Here is a 19,249-nt window from a genome sequence, read left to right on the forward strand (position 1 = left end):
CCAAACCGGCATAGTTAGCCGCGGGATTTCAGCGGTAATCTACCGCTGACATCCCCGGCTAACACCCGCGGTCGGAGTGGGCTCCGATCGCGGGTGTTTAACCCGTTAAATGCCGCGGTCAACGCGAACGCGGCATTTAACATGCCTTCTGGGGGTCTTTACCCCACGATCGGCCCCCCCACACCGTTTTTTGGGGGGGGTGACGGGCGACTGCTGTTTTGGCTCCTCTGGGGTCCGATCGGGACCCCAGAGAAGCCTGAAGGCATTGCCTTTAAGATGGCGTCTGTGACGTCATCTTAAAGGCAAAGTGTCAGCCTATGCATTTGCATAGGCTGGCACTGCTAATACCCTGCAATACATTAGTATTGCAGAGTATTATCAAGAACAAGCAATCAGATGATGGCTTGTTCATATCCCATGGTGGATCATGTAAAAAAAATGTACAAAATAATGTTTTTCAATAAAAAATTACTTTATAAATCACTAAAAATGCCCATAAGCCCCAAAACATATAAAGAAACATATAACGCAAACCCCACATATATAGTATCACCGCATCCGTAACAATCCATAGAATAAAACTAAATAACTATTGAACCCATATGATGAACGCCGTAAAAAAAAACGTTAAAAACCCGCCAAAAATTATGATTTTTACCTATTATATCCCACTAAAAATGCAATAAAAAGTGATCAACAAAACATATGTACTCCAGAATGATATTGTTGCAAAGAACAACATGTCCCGCAAAAAACAAGCCATCAACCAGCTCTGTAGCCAAAAACATAACAATGTTATGCCACTTGGAAGACGGCGATGCAAAAATGATAGATTTTTCCACACATTAGGGTTTTATTTGGCAAATTTAGTAAAACATAAGAAAAAATATTCATGTCTGGTAGCCCCGTAATCGTATCGACCCATAGAATAAAGATAACATGATTATTAGTCTATACGGTGAACACGAAAAAAAAAAAAGTAAAAAATCCAGTACAGAATTGATGCTTTTCTACTCATGACCTCAAAAAAAGTTCCTAAATTTTCAACAATAGGTGATACCAACCCCAAAATGGTAACACTGGAAAAAGCATCTCATCCCGCAAAAAAAATGCCGTCACATGGCCCAAATAACGGAAAAGCGAAAATTTTATAGCCTTCAAAAGGGGCCAATGAGGAAACTAAAATCCTGGCAGCTGCAGGGTGCTCCTTCCCTTCTGCGCCTCGCTGTGCCCCCATAACACAATGGCCACATGTGGGGGGGTCGCTGCACTCAGGAGAAATTGCAGAACAAATTTTATGGTGAGTTTTCTCTTTTTATCTTTTGGAAATGTGTAAATTTTAGGGCTAAATGAACATATAACCGACAAAATTTGACCATTCTAAATTTCACCGCCATTTTGATTCAATTACTATGAAGATCTCAAGATGTAAATGCTGTTTCTGATAGTTTGAGGGGTGCAGATTTGAAAATGGGTTGGTTATATAGGGGGTTTTGTTGCTAAATATGTAAAATTTGATTTCAAACAGTATTTATCCCCAAAATAGTCAATTCTGAAAATACGGAAAATCGCTATTCGATTTGTAGGCCGCATGACGTCAAAATAAATTATCCAAACATTTCAAAAATTATGAAAATGTAAAGTAGACAAATGGGAAATGTTATTCTGCAAGTTATTTAGGTGGTACATCTATCTGCCTGAAAACGCGGTGATTTTGAATTTCGAAAATGGCAGATTTTTCTAAAAATTCATAATTTTTTTCTTTTTTTTGTAAATAAACGCAAAACTTATCAGCCAAAATTTACCACTAAAATGAAGTACAACATGTGGGGAAAAAACTATCTCAGAATCGCTTTGATAAGTAACAGTGTTCAAAAGTTATAACCATATAAAGAGACGCAGGTCAGAATCTAAAAAATGGGACTGAGCCTTAACCTGTAAACAGGCTGCGTCCTTAAGGGGTTAATATTCCATGCCATGTACTGGGAAGAAATATCTGAATGCAGTGAAAATGGTGAAAAAAAACACATTTGTGGGTTTGGATTTCATGGCTTTCATTGTGCACCCCAAATGACATGTCTACTTCATTCATTGGGTCAGTACGATCACGGGGATACCAAATTTGTATAGGTTTTATAATGTTTTCATACATTTACAAAAATTAAAACCTCCTGTACACAAAAAAAAAAAAAATTCTTTGAAAAAGTTATTAGCGTCAGAAGATGGCATACATTGGTGTACAGAGCTGTGGGTGGTGTCATTTTTGATCACTTTTTATTGAATTTTTAATATTTTTCAAAATGGCAAAAAAAAATGCCATTTTTGACTATGGCCGCTCTTTCGCCAGGGTTAAATGCAGTGAAAAAAAGTTACTATATTTTGATAGATCGGGCATTTTCGGATGCCCTAATGTGTTTATGATTTTACTGTTTATTTATATGACTTCTAGGGAAAGGGGGGGTGATATAAATTTTTAGGCTTTTAAATATAAATATAATTTTTTTACTTTTTTAACCCCTTCCCAACATTTGATGTAATAGTACTGCATCGCGGGAGGTGCGTTCCCGCAAAATGCAGTACTATTACGTCATGCTTCCGTTCAGGAGCCGGGGCCAGAAGCTACGGGTGTCAGCTATATATTATAGCCGACACCTGCCTCTAACACCCGCGGTCGTGCTGACCGCGGCGTGTTAGGGGGAATTTAAAGTGAGTCGACCCACCCCCGCCCCCCCCCGCGGCGCTTACCGGGGGGGTCCGCTGTTCCGATCGCAGCCCCGGGACTGCTGGTGCACGGGGCTGCGCGATGTCCTTCCTGTAGCCGGGTCCGTGCCTTCTGACATCTGCTGCGCATGCTCAGTGTGTTACATTACACAGTGTAATACATCTGTATTACACTGTGTAATGTGAAGAATAGCTTGAACAAGCGATCCGTGGATCGCTTCTTCAAGGTTACCTGTAAAAGTAAATTAAAAAAGTTAAAAAAATTACATAAAAACATTTTTGAATAAAAATAATTAGGAAGGCGAGATCTTGATGCTGCGATCCCCTGACAAAGCCCATTTAGCGGGCAATAAGCGTGGGGCGTCTATATTCCCCTCTCCAGGAACAATTTCATAGTAATGTAACAGCGCTCATCATTACTTTGTACACTGGTTTTTATTCATATGCATTGATAGGTACTGCACTTTATATGTATTAACCCCTTAACGCCGAAGCCACTTTTCACCTTCATGACACGGTCCATTTGTTTCAAATCTGCCCTGTGTGACTATAAGTGGTTATAACTTCGGAACGCTTCAACATATCCAAGTGATTTTGAAATTGTTTTCTTGTAACACTTTGTACTTCATGTTAGTTGAAAAATTTTGTTGGTATGTGTTGCGCTTATTTATAAAAAAAAGATTTTCGGTGAAAATTTGGAAAAAGTCTTGATTTTTTAAATTGAAAATTTCCTACTTTTTCCATACGTAGTCATAACAACAAAAAAACTTGATAACTAACATTAACCAAATGTCTGCTTTATGTATCCATGGTTTGTTATGCATTCTCTCATTTTTGTAAGATGTTATGGGCCTTTGAACTTTAGGTACGATTTCTCAAATTTTCATAAAAAACACAATCACGTTTTTGCAGGACCTGCTTAAATTTCAAGTCACTTTAAGAGGCCTAAATAAAAGTAAAACCCCATAAATTACCCCATTATAAAAACTACACCACTTGATGTATGTAAAACAACTTTCATGAAGGTTCATTATTTTACAGGGGATAAAACAAGATCGGATGCAATTTTGAAATTTACATTTTTTTGGCTAAATGAATGTGTTTTTCAAAAAATGTACAAATTCTCAGTGGATAAAATACTGAAACTGTCCACAAAGTTTGATACCTAATTTCTCCTGAGTGTAACAATAGCCCATATGTGGTGGTAACCTGCTGTATGTGCACAGGCCAGGGCATCGAAGGGAAGCTGCGCCATTCAGTGCAGATTATGCATTGTCACTTTATAATGGTTATACAATCTTTATTTTTGGGGAAATTTGGACAAATAAGGGCTTATTTTTTGCGACATTAGATACACTTTACAAATACTTCATTTAAGTGGGTCATTAGCTCATCAATGAGATACTCTTAAATGTATGTAGGAAAAAAAAAATTGTAAACTTTGGTTTCCTTTCTTCTTATGTTATTTTTATGGTACAGTGAATGACCCCCCAAAAAATACATTATCTTTATTCTATGGATCACTATGGTTATAGTGATAACTCATTTATATAGTTTTTTATATATTTTTACAATTTTACTGAATAAAACTAATACAGAGAAAATTTCATTTATTTTTGTATCGCCAACTTTACGGAGATAGAACGCTAATATGTTTTTGGTTGTTTATATCAAGTATTTAACTTTTTTTTTTTATTACTTAACAGGTTGGCTTGAACAAGCGATCCTCTGATCGCTTGTTCAAGCTCTTCTTCACCTAATACAGTGTAATACAAATGTATTACACTGTATTATGTGACACACTGAGCTGCCTATGCTCCCGGAAGAAGCTGCGTATCCCCGGGGCAATGGCAGACCCCGTGGATGACAGTGGAGGATCGGATCCCTCCGGTAAGCGTGTGAGGGGTTAATGCTCGCGATCGGAGGAAACACCGATCGCAGGTACTAGAGACGGGTGCCAGCTGTAACATGACATAATAATACTGCAAATTGCGGGAATGCAAATATTGATTTCCCTGCCTTTTCGACAGTATAACATTTAAAAGGAAATCTACCACTAGATTAATGATCGTAAACCAAGCAGACTTAAATGCTGGTTTGTGCCCCTTCTGACAGCATCTGCTCATATTTTAGCTTCTTAGGCACTGGTTTCAAAAAGTATGCAAATGAACCTAAAAGGCACCAGGTTTCATAGGTTTTATTAGAGCCTGAGCCCCTCAGGTTCAATTGCATAATTTTAGAAGCCTTAAAAAAAAACACAACAACAAGGCTATACGAAGGCTAAAGAAGAGTGGGTCCTGCCAGAGTAGGTCAGTGTGCTTTGTTTACAATCCTTGATCTTGGTGGTAGATGTCCTTTAACCCCTAGGCGCACCAGGACGTTATAGTACGTCCCCGGGGCTAGATGCTTAGCGCACGGGGACGTTCTATAACGTCCTGCTTCTGGCACCGGCTCACGAACGGAGCCGGTACCAGAAGCAGCGGCTGTCAGCTGTCTAGTACAGCTGACAGCCTGCGCTAACACCCGCGATCGGAGCCGGCTCCGATCGCGGGTGTTAACCCCTTACACGCCGCGGTCAAACATGACCGCGGCGTGTAAGGGTGTTTGCGCTGTGGATCGGATCCCCCGTGCCGCTTACCGGGGGATCCGATCCACTTCTGGGCAGCTCCGAGGACTGGCATGTGCCCCGGAGCTGCCCGGTCTCCATGGCAGTCAGACCCCTTCCGGGTCTGACTGCAAACTGTCTGAGCATGCGCAAGCTTGCTCAGACAGTTTACACTGCTCTACAATAAAATAGTATTGTAGAGCAGTGTATTGAACTTAAACCAGTGATCAGAGCATCACTGGTTTAAGTTCAAGTATGTATAAGTAAAAATATGCAAAAACACTTAACACTATACATTAGAATAAATAAAAAATAAATACATTAAAATATAAGCCCCTAAATGTCACTTTCCCATAAAAACACTTAATAAAGTATAAAAAACACAAAAACACAAAAAACCCCGCATATTTGGTATTGCTGCGTCCGTAACAATCTGTATAATAAAACAGAATCGTTACTGGACCCGCACGGTACACGCCGTAGAAAAAAAAACGCAAAAACGTTCCGAAAAAAGATAATTTTTAATTAATACCCTATAAAAAAATGCTCTAAAAAGTAATTTAAAAAATGTTACGCACTCCAAAATAAGCCCACTAAAAAGAACAACTCTTCTCGCAAAAAATAAGCCCCTAACCAGATTTGTCAGCCGAAAAATAAAAAAGTTATGCATATGAAAATATGATGATGCTAAAATGAACAAGATTTTCTCCAAATTGGTTTTTATTCAGTACAATTGAATAAAATACACAAAACCCCCACATATTTGGTATTCCTGCGTCCGTAACAATCTGCATAATAAAACAGAATCGTTATTAGATCCGCAAAGTTAACCCCGTAAAAAACAAAACAAAAAAAAGCTCCAGAAAAAAGATCATTTTCAATTAATACCCTATAAAAATGCTCTAAAAAGGGATTTAAAAAATGTTATGCACTATAAAATAAGACCACTAAAAAGAACAATCCTTCTCGCAAAAAATAAGCCCTTAAACAGATTTGTGAGGCGAAAAATAAAAAAGTTATGCATTTGAAAGACGGTGATGCTAAAAGTAACAACATTTTTGCCAAATTACTTTTTATGCACTAAAAATGGGAAAAAAATAAAAAATCTATATAAATGAGGTCTTTTTGTAATCGTGGCGACCCATAGAATAAAAATAATATACTATTTTTATGGTATGGTAAAAAAAAAAAACCCCATAAAAATCTTCCTGAAAAGTGATGATTTTCATTTCCTCCACCAACAAAGAGTTAATAAAATCTCACCAAGTAGCCTATAGATTCCCCCAAATTACCTACCAGAAAAGTGCATCTCATGTGGCAAAAGAAATAAGCCCCTATAGGTCCACATTAAAAAAAGAAAAAAATTATAGCCTGTACAATGTGACATAGCAAATCTGATCTGCATGGCGCCTCCTTCCCTTCTATGCCCGGCCGTGCGCCCATACAGCAGGTTGCCACCACATATGGGGTATCCGTGTACTCGGGAGAAATTGGGTAACAAACTTTGTGGAGCCTTTATTCATTTAATCCATTGTAAATGTTTAATTTTCCACCCAAAATGAGTGTATTGTGAAAAAATATTACAATTTGCAGACTGCACCTCCATTTTGTTTTAACCCCTATAAAACACGTAAAGCGTTAACAAACTTCTTAAAAGTGTTTTTTCATACGTTGAGGGGTGTAGTTTCCACAATGGGGTAATTTATGAGTTTAGCTATTATTTAGGCCTCTCAGTGTCAATTAGAAGTTGAGCAGGTCCATCTAAATACAGGTTTTGGTGATTTTACAAAAAATTTGAAAAATGATACCTAAATTCTGAGCCTCATAACATTCTAGTAAAATATGTGGAATCTTAAAAAACCATCCAACATAAAGCAGACATTTGGGAAATGTAAGTTATGAATTTATTTGGGAGCTATGACTATCTGCATCAAAAGTAGAGAATTTAGAACGTTGAAAATAAAGAATTTTTCCAAATTTTTGCCAAATTTAGTTTTTTTTCATAACTAAACACAAAAGATATCATCCAAATTTTTAAACTAATTTGAAGTACAATGTGTCACGAGAAAACAATCTCAAAATCCCCTGGATATCTCATAGCGTTCCAAAACTATAACCACTTATAGTGACACAGGTCAGATTTGAAGAATGGGGCCGCGTCCTTAAGGCCAAAATAGGCTGTGTCCCCTAGGGGTTAAGACAGACACCTTATGTAACATAAGCAGTCTGGTGCAGGAGATAAAGCCTTTCTATCCTACCCAATGCCTGTGATGAGGAGTATGTGTATCTAGGCTAATTAAATAAAAAGATGGCATGAAGATCAAAGTTTTTTTTATTTATATATATTTTTTTTTTTTTTGCATCTTCTATGTGTTGGTAGGGATCAACCTTCACTCTACTACCAAAAGTAGGTTATTCATACAAAGTTGCAAAGTTACAGAACTGAGAACCCTATAGCGGTGAGACATAAACCAGAACAAGCTTAGTCATTTTTCTAAGGGCAACATTAAAAAAAACCCTACATAGATACAATGTAGTTACTAAAGTACAGCAACAAAAGTTACATCATTTTGTTTCTTGACAAGCTAAAAATACAAAGTTATTTCATCACAAGAGTAATAAATCACTGTGCTCTAGCAGTGAAAATGTTAAATGCTGCAGTGAACAGCTGCTCTGGAAGAAATGAGTTTCTGAGGTTTGTGCAAACACTGTCCCTGATCGGAAACTCAACAGGCATTAAACATGATTTATAATTAGGATAGAAAGGGTGATTTTCCTTACTGTAGTCGCTGTTCTCGTCCTTAGTGCCATCAATGCTGCCATCTGGGTGCATCTGCAGGAAGTATCCCTGCTGGCTGAATAACCTTGTCACAATTCCTTTCAGCTGGGGTTCTGTAAAATAAATTCCATCAATACAACACTTAGAACTGTGCTGGGTGATTGTGCATGGGACAGAATGCTTAGTCACCAGGATAGAAAGTGAATAAGCTAATTATGGCTGGCAGGATCACCTGCAAATAGTTCCTTCCAGCTGTGATACCATTGTATTAAGCGGGAAGATGCTTAGAAAAAACTGCATGTAGATGAACCGCACCAATCTACACCAAGGTCATCATTAACTTGATTTTAAAAATTGTCCCTATTTTTTTCTTTTTGCAATGAGTCGTAGTATAACCAGCTGTGCTGCCGTTTTGTTAAGAGGGAAATTCCAACTATTCTTATTAGACTATTCACTTTCAAGAACTGAGACTATCGCATACAAACAACTCATGTAATACAAGGTGACCCCCTTTCTGTCAAGGTGTCGAGAGGTGACCACTCTTGTAATGCAGTAGTGATCAAAATGAGAAAACAATTCACACTGGACTGCAGTAACAGTTTAGTACTAAACAGTGGATGGAGCCCTCTGAATCCAGCACCATACACTGTACAGGCAGTTCTCAGGTTACGTACAAGATAGGTTCTGTAGGTTTGTTATTATGTTGAATTTGTTAGCAAGTCGGAACTGTAAATTTTATAATTGTAACCTCAGCCCAAAATTTTTTGGTCTCTCTGACAATTGGATTTTATAGGAACCAGAAGTGTGTAAGGGCTTGAACAAGCGATCAGATGAAAGCTTGTTCAAGCCCAAGTCTTAGGGTGAAGACACACATGGCGTTTTTGGGCCGTTTTTGGGCCGTTTTTACTAAGTGCGTTTTCAGATCGTTAAAAACGCATGCGTTAAAAAACGCATCCGTTTTTTAAAAACGCATGCGTTTTTTGAAAACGCATGCGTTTTTGTCCGTTTTTCCGAAATTGCGCAATGAAAAACGGACAAAACGCATGCGTTTTCCAAAAACGCATGCGTTTTTTAAAAACGGATGCGTTTTTTAACGCATGCGTTTTTAACGATCTGAAAACGCACTAAGTAAAAACGGCCCAAAAACGCCATGTGTGTCTTCACCCTTAGGGGGAAAAAAAAAAAAAAAAAAAAAAGTATAAAACTACATAAAATAAAAAGTTCCCTGATCACCATACAAAATACTTCCATATAAAAAGGTATAGAACGTAAGGAAACCCTATATATTTGGCATCCCCACATACAATAAATGGCGCACATCTTTCCTGTTATAATTTTTCTCTAAAAAGTTGTTGATACTAAAACAAATGTGATTTTCTCCAATATTGGTTTGGCTTCATAAAAAAAAAAAAAAAAAAAAAAAAAAAAAAGCTAAAAATTGATGGTTTCTTTGTGTTCACCTAGAAATAGTTAATAAAATCTCACAAATTTACAGACCCAAAAATAAAAATACCCCACAAATAAAGAGCCTGCATATTACGGTAACATTAGCATTTTTAGCACTAGCAATTGAATAGCCTGATCAATGTGACAATACATATCTGCTCTGAATGGGGACTCCTTCTCTTCAATGCCTGTCCATATACAGCAGTTTACCACCACATATGGGGAGAAAGCGGTTGTGAGAATTTTGAAGACTATTACATCATTTAATTCATTGTAAAATTGTACATTTTGACCTAAATTAATTCTAGAAATTCTAACGTTTCTAAATCGCAATTCCATGTTGTTTAAACCCCTGTGAAACACTTAAAGGGGTTGTGTCACCATTGCACATTGCTGTAATTGGGTCCAATGCATTGTTAAAAGTACTTTCACCATTTACACTTATTACAAAATCTGCAGGCTTACTGAGATAACTCCTTTTGTTCTGGTTGCTGGCGCCCCCCGGTGGTAGCTGTGTCCCGTCCTGAGCAACAGCTGATCTGGCCGAGTCTGCGCACAGGGAGTCAGTCAGCTGTTCTCCACTACAGATCACTCCACGGCTCACAGCTACTCTACACACTGAGAGATCACCTGACACACTGCAGCCAATAGGAGGTGAGAGAGGAGGAGGGGCAGAGATTGTGCTGTGATGGCCACTGCTCACCAGCTACACAGGAGCCTACAGCAGCAGATACAAGGTAACTGCAGCCAGACATGTCTGCTCAGAGGAGTCCTCTCCCAACATGGATCATAGCAATGTATCAGCCCTTTCCTCCCTCCACCATTAGTCAGGTCACACAGGAGGCTGCAGAGATAACACAAGTAACAGGCTGAGCTCTGATCTCTCCTGATGCAGTCCTCCTCCTGTACTCTCCTCCATGCACTGTCCCTCCAGGTTACCTGCTGTCCTGCAGTCATCCTCCTGTACTCTCCTCCATGCACTGTCCCTCCATGTTACCCTGCTCTCCTGCAAAGGGGCCCCTGTGCCTGACTAGCAGGGAAGTCGCTAAACATCAGCAACATGTGAGAAGCTGTCATCTATCTATCTCCTATCTATCTCTCTATCTCTCTATCTTATCTATCTTATCTATCTCTCTATCTTATCTATCTCCTATCTATCTATCACATATCTATCTATCTATCACATATCCATCTATCTATCCATCACATATCCATCTCATATCCATCTATCTATCTATCTATCTATCACATATCGATCACATATCCATCTATCTATCACATATCCATCTATCTATCTATCACATATCCATCTATCTATCACATATCTATCACATATCCATCTATCACATATCTATCACATATCCATCTATCACATATCTATCACATATCCATCTATCACATATCCATCTATCTAATATCTATCACATATCCATCTATCTAATATCTATCACATATCCATCTATCTATCTATCACATATCTATCACATATCCATCTATCTATCACATATCTATCTATCTATCTATCACATATCCATCTATCTATCTATCACATATCTATCACATATCTATCACATATCCATCTATCTATCTATCACATATCTATCACATATCTATCACATATCCATCTATCTATCACATATCTATCACATATCCATCTATCACATATCTATCACATATCCATCTATCACATATCTATCACATATCCATCTATCACATATCCATCTATCTAATATCTATCACATATCCATCTATCTAATATCTATCACATATCCATCTATCTATCTATCTATCACATATCTATCACATATCCATCTATCCATCACATATCTATCTATCTATCTATCTATCACATATCCATCTATCACATATCTATCCATCTATCACATATCAATCTATCTCCTATCTATCACATATCCATCTATCTATCTATCTATCACATATCTATCTATCACATATCTATCTATCTATCTATTGATTTGGTTGCAATTCCTTACAAAATACACAGAAAGAGATTCAATCAACATGCAAAAATACAAAAGTTTATTAGTAAAAGTCATAAAACCAACTATTGCACCTAATTTTGTACAATCAATGCATACAAGAAGAGCAAAACAATGTATTCTCACAGCATCATGGTCGGTCAGGCGGACAGTAAAGTGTAAATATGTCGGAGGTCTAGAAAAATGCAGGGACAGCAAACTCCATGCGTATCCTCACTTCAAAGTGACTTCCTCAGGGGTAAGTGGCACTTTGGAGTGACGATACACGTGGGGTTTGCCTCCCCTGCAACCACCTAGACTTCCGCCATGCATGTCAGCCTGACCGACCATGATGCTGTGAGAATACATAGTACATGTGTACTATGTGCAGTGTCCTGTGTAGTGTGCAGGGGGCGCCAGATTCAGGATTTCTGGCGCACGTTCTTCATGAATCTGGTGCCCCCTGCACTGCTTTGACAGACTGCACCAACTTTTTTTGGTGCACTTTTAACATGGGGCGTATGACACATTTCTATTGGACTTCTATTGGATCAGTAATGCAGGGACTATTTGAGCACAGCAGGTGGAAGGAGACTCTGAAGGCTGAGCGCTCTGTAGCACTGAGTTGTGTAATAACTGCCGCTGTCAGTGCTGTGCATGTGCCTGGCCCCTCCCACATCTGCTTCTGTGTGGAGCAGAATAGAGGCTGAACACGCATCATAATAACAAATAGAAAGGTATCTTTACTTCCAGGTAACCATTACAAATAGATTTTTGAAATATTTTAACCTCTGACAGCTTTTTGTAGTCAATTGTTTCGTGGCATAACCCCTTTAAATGCCTAAAAACATCCTAGGAAAATGAGAGGACTATTTGGTTATTTGGGCGATTTCACGAACTACTTAGAAAGCAGAACATTCCATTCAAATTAAGAATTTTTCAGAATAATTGCCAAATTTTAAATTAATTTTTTTTCCAGAACGAAATGGAAGGCTTATCACTTACTTTTTACAACTAACATGACGTTTTGAACTTTTAAGCCTGAAATGTAGCAAAAGGTATAAAACATAAAGACATAAAATTGTAATTTTTTGGTGAAGAATCAACAAGTGGGACACAATTGTGAAGTAGAATGAAATTTATGGATAATTTAAACTTTTGTGTAAAAATAATAAACTGAAAAGTGGGACGTGCAACCCTCAAGTTAATACATTGTAACGCCACCTTTTTCTGCGTCGCCAGGATTATGTCTCTATTATTTTTGCTTCTTGATTCTTCCTTGGCATACAGCTGGAGCTCAGCCAGGTTGGATGGAAAGCTTTGTGAACAGCAGTTTTTTTCATAGATTAATCAATTAGATTCAGGTCTGGACTTTGACTTGGCCATTTTAACACCTGGATATGTTGATTTTTGACCCCTCCATTGTAGATTTTGCTTTATGTAGATATCCCAGTCTCAGATCTTTTGCAGAGTCCATCCACCATCCCATCAATTTTAAGCATCCCTCCTATCCCTGCTGAAGAGAAGCAGGCCCAAACTATGATGCTGCCACCACCATGTGTGGTGTACGCCAAACATATTGTTTAGCATTGTGGCCAAAAAGTTTGATTTTGGTTTCTTCTGACCAGAGCACCTTCTTTCACATGTTTGGTGTCTCCCGGGTGGCTTGTGGCAAACTTTAAACTAGACTTTTTATGGATATCTTTGAGTAATGGCTTTCTTCTCGCCACTCTACCATAAAGGCCAGATTTGTGCAGTGTACGACTGATTGTTGTCCTATGGACAGACTCTCCCCCCTCAGCTGTAGATCTCTGAAGTTCATCCAGGGCCATGGGCCTCTTGGCTGCATCTCTTTAAACTTTCATCTCAAACAAGGAGAAAATTTATGAGGGACAGCCGGGTCTTGGTAGAGCTGCAGTGGTCTGATACTACTTCCATTTCAATATGATCTCCTGCACAGGGCTCCTTGGGATGTTTTAAGTTTGCTAAATCTTTTTGTATCCAAATCAGTCTTTAAACTTCTCCACAACAGCATCACAGACCTGCCTGGTGTGCTCCTTGGTCTTCATGTTGCTTCCTGCACATTAACCCCTTAAGGACGGAGGGTTTTTCGGCTCATTTCTCGCTCTCCAACTTCAAAAATCCATAACTTTTTCATTTTTCCGTGTACAGACCTGTGTGAGGGCTTATTTTGTGCGTAACGAATTTTACTTTCCCGTAATGTTATTTATTTTAACATGCCGTGTACTGCGAAGCTAAAAAAAAATTCCAAATGTGGAAAAATTGAAAAAAACCGCACGTGCGTCACGTTCTTGTGGGCTCAGTTTTTACGACTTTCACTCTTCGCTCCAAATAACACGCCTACTTTATTCTTTGGTTCGGTGCGATCGCGGTGATACCAAATTTATATAGGTTTTATTGTGTTTTAATACATTTTCAAAAATTAAACGAATGTGTACAAAAAAGAAAAAAAATTTTTTGCCATCTTCTGACGCTAATAACTTTTTCATACTTTGGCGCACGGAGATGTGTGAGGGGTCATTTTTTGCGAAATGAGGCGACGTTTTCATTGCTTCCATTTTGAGGTCTGTGCGACATTTTGATAATTTTTTATTTCATTTTTTATGTTATGTAAAAAGGTGTAAAAGTCGCATTTCGGACATTTGGGCGCCATTTCCCGCCTCGGAGGTCACCACCGCCCGTAACCGTTTTTATATTTTGATAGATCGGGCATTTTGGGACGCGGCGATACCTAATATGTTTGTGATTTTTACTGTTTGTTATGTTTTATATCCGTTCTAGGGAAAGGGGGGTGATTTGAACTTTTAATATTTTATTAATTTTTTTTATTTTTTAAACTTTTTTTTTTCTTTTTTTTTTCACTATCTTTTAGACCATCTAGGGTACATTAACCCTAGATGGTCAGATCGCTGCTACCATATACTGCAATACTACAGTATTGCAATATATGGCATTTTTGCAGCACATTCATTACAATGAGCCACTGGCTCATTGTAACGAATATGCAGCTGCCAGATAGCCTCGTGTCAAAAGAAGACACGAGGCTACCATGGCAACCGATCGCCGCCCCCCGATGACGTTCGGGGGCGTGGCGACTTTGCCTGCGGCGTTTAGGGGGTTAATAGCCGCGATCGGTGCAGGCACCGACCGCGGTTATTAGCGGTGGGGGTTTTGTGCAAAATGCAAAAACCCCCACCTCTGTATGAAGAGGACTCAGCCCGTGAGCCCTCTTCATACATCCCTTATACCTCTGCGCCCTAGAGCTACGGCGCAGAGCGTTAAGGGGTTAAGCAGAACCCAGAGACTATCACAGAGCAGGTGAATTTATATGGAGACTTTATTACACACAGGTGGATTATATTTATCATCATCAGTCATTTAAGATGACATTGGATCGTTCAGAGATCCTCACTGAACTTTTGGAGTTTTGCACGAAAAGTAAAGGAGCCAAATAATATTGCACACCCCACTTTTCAGTTTATTTTTTATTTATTTTGTTTATTACTTTTTGTTTTTTACAAATGTTTAAAATATCCATTCAAATTTATTCCACTGCACAATTGTGTCCCACTTGTTGATTCTTCACCAAAAAATAACAATTTTATATGATTATGTTTGAAGCCTGAAATGTGGCAAAAAGGTAGAAAAGTTCAAGGGGGGCAAATACTTTCGACACACAAGGGTATATCAGAGTGGTCCTGCCCAACACTACACTGAACATTATAGGGGTTTTAATCTAATCATCTAGCACATTCATTGCTCAGATTGCAAGGTAAGGCTTATCGTCAGCTCTTGAAATGTTTGTTTTAGTAATTACTTTAATAAAACAATTCCACAGCATCATTTCTTAGGAGTTCAGACTTTTGATATTCCATTATTCCTCCTAATAGAATTTCATAAACTTGGCAATACCAGGTTACATCTTCCTTCGTCAGTGGGGAGTGTCCATATATACTGTGGTTTCATTGTCATATTGGGGGAGATGTATTAATGTGTCTGTCATTAGACCAGTGCAATGTAGAACTAGACAGTTCTCTGCTGCGCCAGATTAATCACCATGTCTGATTACGGATGATTAATCTGGTGCAGGATAAGACTGGGGAGTTGTACTCTGCACCTCCTATTAGTGGGTCCAGTTTGTTGCACCACAATATTGAATTCTCTGGCGCACAAGTCATTTTCTGTCCATGCCCTTTTTGGATAAGAAAAAAAAAAGGAAAAAAAACATCCTAAATTGGCTAAAAACCTTTAAAAGGACACATCTTTAAGTCTATGCAGCTAATTCTGTCACTAATACCTGTTGGAACAGCTCACAAGGATCCATCCCAGCCTTTATCTAGTCAATTCATACATTAATCATTATAAAATCATCTTTTCTTTATTATGTAAGTTAGGTTGGTCACATGGTCAGAGGCAGTGATGTCACACCTGTTACTCCTCCCCTCTCCCTGCTCAAGTCTGTGTGTAATGTATAGTAAAGCATTGCTAATGTCTGTGCAGGCTGCAGGGGGCGTGGCCTCCAGCACCAGGAAGCACATGGAGGAGCCATTACACCATTATACATCATATCATTATACAGGCTGTCAATCAAGCACTGGGGGTGTGGCTGTGCCTCCCACTCATGAATAAGCTGGACAGCTTGAATATGCTAATGTCTCATTGGACATCTCACAGGTCTTTTGCATACAGCTTTAGGACCTCATTGCTTAGGTTTACAGGCATGTAGAGGGACAATGAAGGGATAGAGGCAATGCTTTCTAATGGCAGTTTATGACAATATATTTAATTTATGGGGTTAATTTGCCTGACGGGTTCTCTTTAATAAGTATGCCACACAGCATTTATGGCGTGAACAGATTACTACATCGCCACCATTGTCTAATAAAACATCCTGTTAACAAGGCACGTCATGTAACGTGGCTTAAAAATAGAATATCGCTTTTCTGTATTTTCGGAATTGACTATTTTGGGGATAAATATGGTTTTGAATGACACTTTAAATATTTAGCATTAAATAGCTTTTTTGTTATTGGGGCCATAGGACAGCATTTTTTTGCGGGATGAGATGCTTTTCCAGTGTTACCATTTTGGGGTGGTTGGTATCCCCCATTGTTGAAAATTTAGGAATTTTTTTTGAGGGCAGGAGTAGAAAAGCATCAATTCTGTACTGGATTTTTTCTTTATTTTTTTTTTTTGGTGTTCACCGTATAGCCTAATGATCATGTTATCTTTATTCTATGGGTCAATACGATTATGGGGATATCAGACTTGAATATTTTTTTCTATGGTTTAGTAAATTTGCCAATGGTGATCTTGCCAAAATTCATGTATTGGTTTATAAATTGCCCTGTATGGTGGCATTTTTAGAACAAATTATAGGTGAATTTGTATGGCAAGGAAGAAGAGCTAAGATTAAAAAAAGATATTTACAGTACTCTAGAGAACAAAGAGGAATGGGGCTACCAAATATGCAGCTATACTATTATGCGGCACAGCTACAACAAGTAGTAAAATGGCAAGGACAAAAGATCTCAGCAATAATTTCATCCAGTCATGGAAAATAAAGACACATTCCAACTGCTGGAGGCCGGGCTGTTTGATTATGATAAAAATATGGTCCCATTGAAAACATAGAATAACGATAAAAGGGACCATATCTTCGATATATAGAAGCCTTAAAAAAAAAAAGAAAAATTCTCCTATAAGTTGTCGAGAAAAATGGTCACAAGATAATATGACAAAAGAGAAGTGGGATATTCTGATTAAAGACATGCAAAAAATAACAGGGAATCCCGGGTTTTTGGAGACACAATATTTTATTATGCACAGAGTGTATTGGACGCCTAAAAATTAAAAAAAATGGGATGCAGAAATAACTCGTGTTGCCCCAAAGAGAAGATGCGGACATATTTCATTTGTTGTGGAGATGTCCTAAATTACATAGATACTGGAGATCAGTTATAGATAAGATTTGTGATATACTTCAGATAAATATTCCATTTGTGTGTATTGGGGTATATAGAGGACCCAAAAGAAATGGGCATATATAAATATCAGATCTTATTGTTGCTACTGATTGCTAGAAAAATAATCACATCTTTGTGGAAGTCTGATCCCAAATCTAATTTTATGGGAAAGGTACACTCTAAAAAGCTTGAAACAAGAACAAAGACATTTAATTAAAAAAAGGAAAGAGAAACATATTTTATAAAAAATGGGGAATCTGGATTGAACATCTAGATGTGCATGTAAGAAATCTATTTATGTAAATATATTTGTATGCAGTGATTTTGTTATGGCTACAATAGAGGGAGGGTGGGTTCCGGCCGGCTTGAATGGGGTGGGGGGGTAGGGTAATAGTGGGACCAGTCGACAGTTGTTGTGGAAAATGTTTATTTTTTGTTTTTTTTGTCTTCCTCTGAATTGAAGAAAAATTGTAGGGATAAAAGGATAAAAGATTTTTGTATGTACTTTTGGAAAAAAAAAATTGCCAAATAAAACCCTAAATTGGGGGAAAAAAAATCTAAAAAAAAAAATATGTTTTTGCATCACTGTCTTCCACCAACTTTTTTTTGGCTACAGAGCTGGTTGATGGCTTGTTTTTTTGCGGGACATGTTGTACTTTGCAAAAGTATCATTCTGGAGTACAAATGTTTTTTGATCACTTTTTATTGCATTTTTTGTAGGTTTAAAATAGGTAAAATCATAACTTTTGGTCGGTTTTTAACAGTTTTTTTTAATGGCGTTCATGCGGGTTCAATAATTACTTTTATTCTATGGGTTGTTACAGACGTGGTGATACTATACATGTGGGGTTTGTGTAATGATGTGTTACTTTTTTGTGCATTATACATCTCTTTATATGTTGTTATGGTGCTTATGGGTATTTTAATTAATTTATGAATTTAGTATTCATTGAGTAACTTTTTTTAAACTTTTTTATTTCTTCTACCATGGGACATGAGCAAGCAATCATCTGCTTGCTTGTTCATGATAATATCCTGCAATACTGATGTATTGCAGGCTGTTAGCTGTATTGGGGGGGGGGGGGGGTCACTGGGCGGCGATCGTGCTGACTGGAGCCCTCTCTGTTAGTTACAGCTGGCATCCAGTGATTCCCGGTGCCGGCTAGGCGCCGATCTCAAGCTAAGTCGGACGCAGAGCGTGAACCGGTTGAACCATGTCGAAATCCTTTGTGTAAAAAAAGTTATGGTCACAAATGGATAAACAGCACAGCAGGGAGACACAGCTATTGCATGAGTAGGCTAAACTGAGAATGATAGCAAAGAATCTGCTGGACATAAGTAATCAAAATAATAATCAAAGTTGTTTCACATGATAAAAGCTACTGATTTGTGAAAAAATAGCAGAGTTGCACTTTAAAATGAAGCCAGGATTTTGCAGATAAAATGTAAATTCTCAGCAATGTCCATAGACTATTCAATACTTTATATAGAGAGTTCTAAATGTAATAAGAGTTAGAAATGATGTTGAATAGTTGATATGCAGTCAGTTATGACATATCTCTCATACCATTTAGATTTCTAGTAGTCTTGTAAATGTGTTACATTGGCTTTATTAGCTGGCAATCTGTTCCATCTGAAAATCTGGCACTGCAACAGTGCAAATCTGTAACAGTGGCACAATTGTATTTATGAAACGCTTCTGGGCGAACCTCATTTTACCACTTGGATCAAG

General features: G+C 38.1%; 1 protein-coding gene across 4 annotated transcripts in view; it reads right to left on the bottom strand.

Annotated features, from left to right (window-relative positions):
- Window positions 1-19,249, bottom strand: part of FGF12 (fibroblast growth factor 12) — a 346,268-nt gene that overhangs the window by 116,062 nt on the left and 210,957 nt on the right. For all 4 annotated transcript variants that reach the window (XM_072142591.1, XM_072142590.1, XM_072142589.1 and 1 more), the window contains one exon: window positions 8,108-8,218. In XM_072142591.1, the coding sequence (XP_071998692.1) occupies window positions 8,108-8,218 (111 nt within the window). The remainder of the gene's footprint in view (window positions 1-8,107; window positions 8,219-19,249) is intronic.

Source organism: Engystomops pustulosus, chromosome 3 (genome assembly GCF_040894005.1).
Source record: "Engystomops pustulosus chromosome 3, aEngPut4.maternal, whole genome shotgun sequence".
NCBI classification, from domain to species: Eukaryota; Metazoa; Chordata; class Amphibia; order Anura; family Leptodactylidae; genus Engystomops; species Engystomops pustulosus.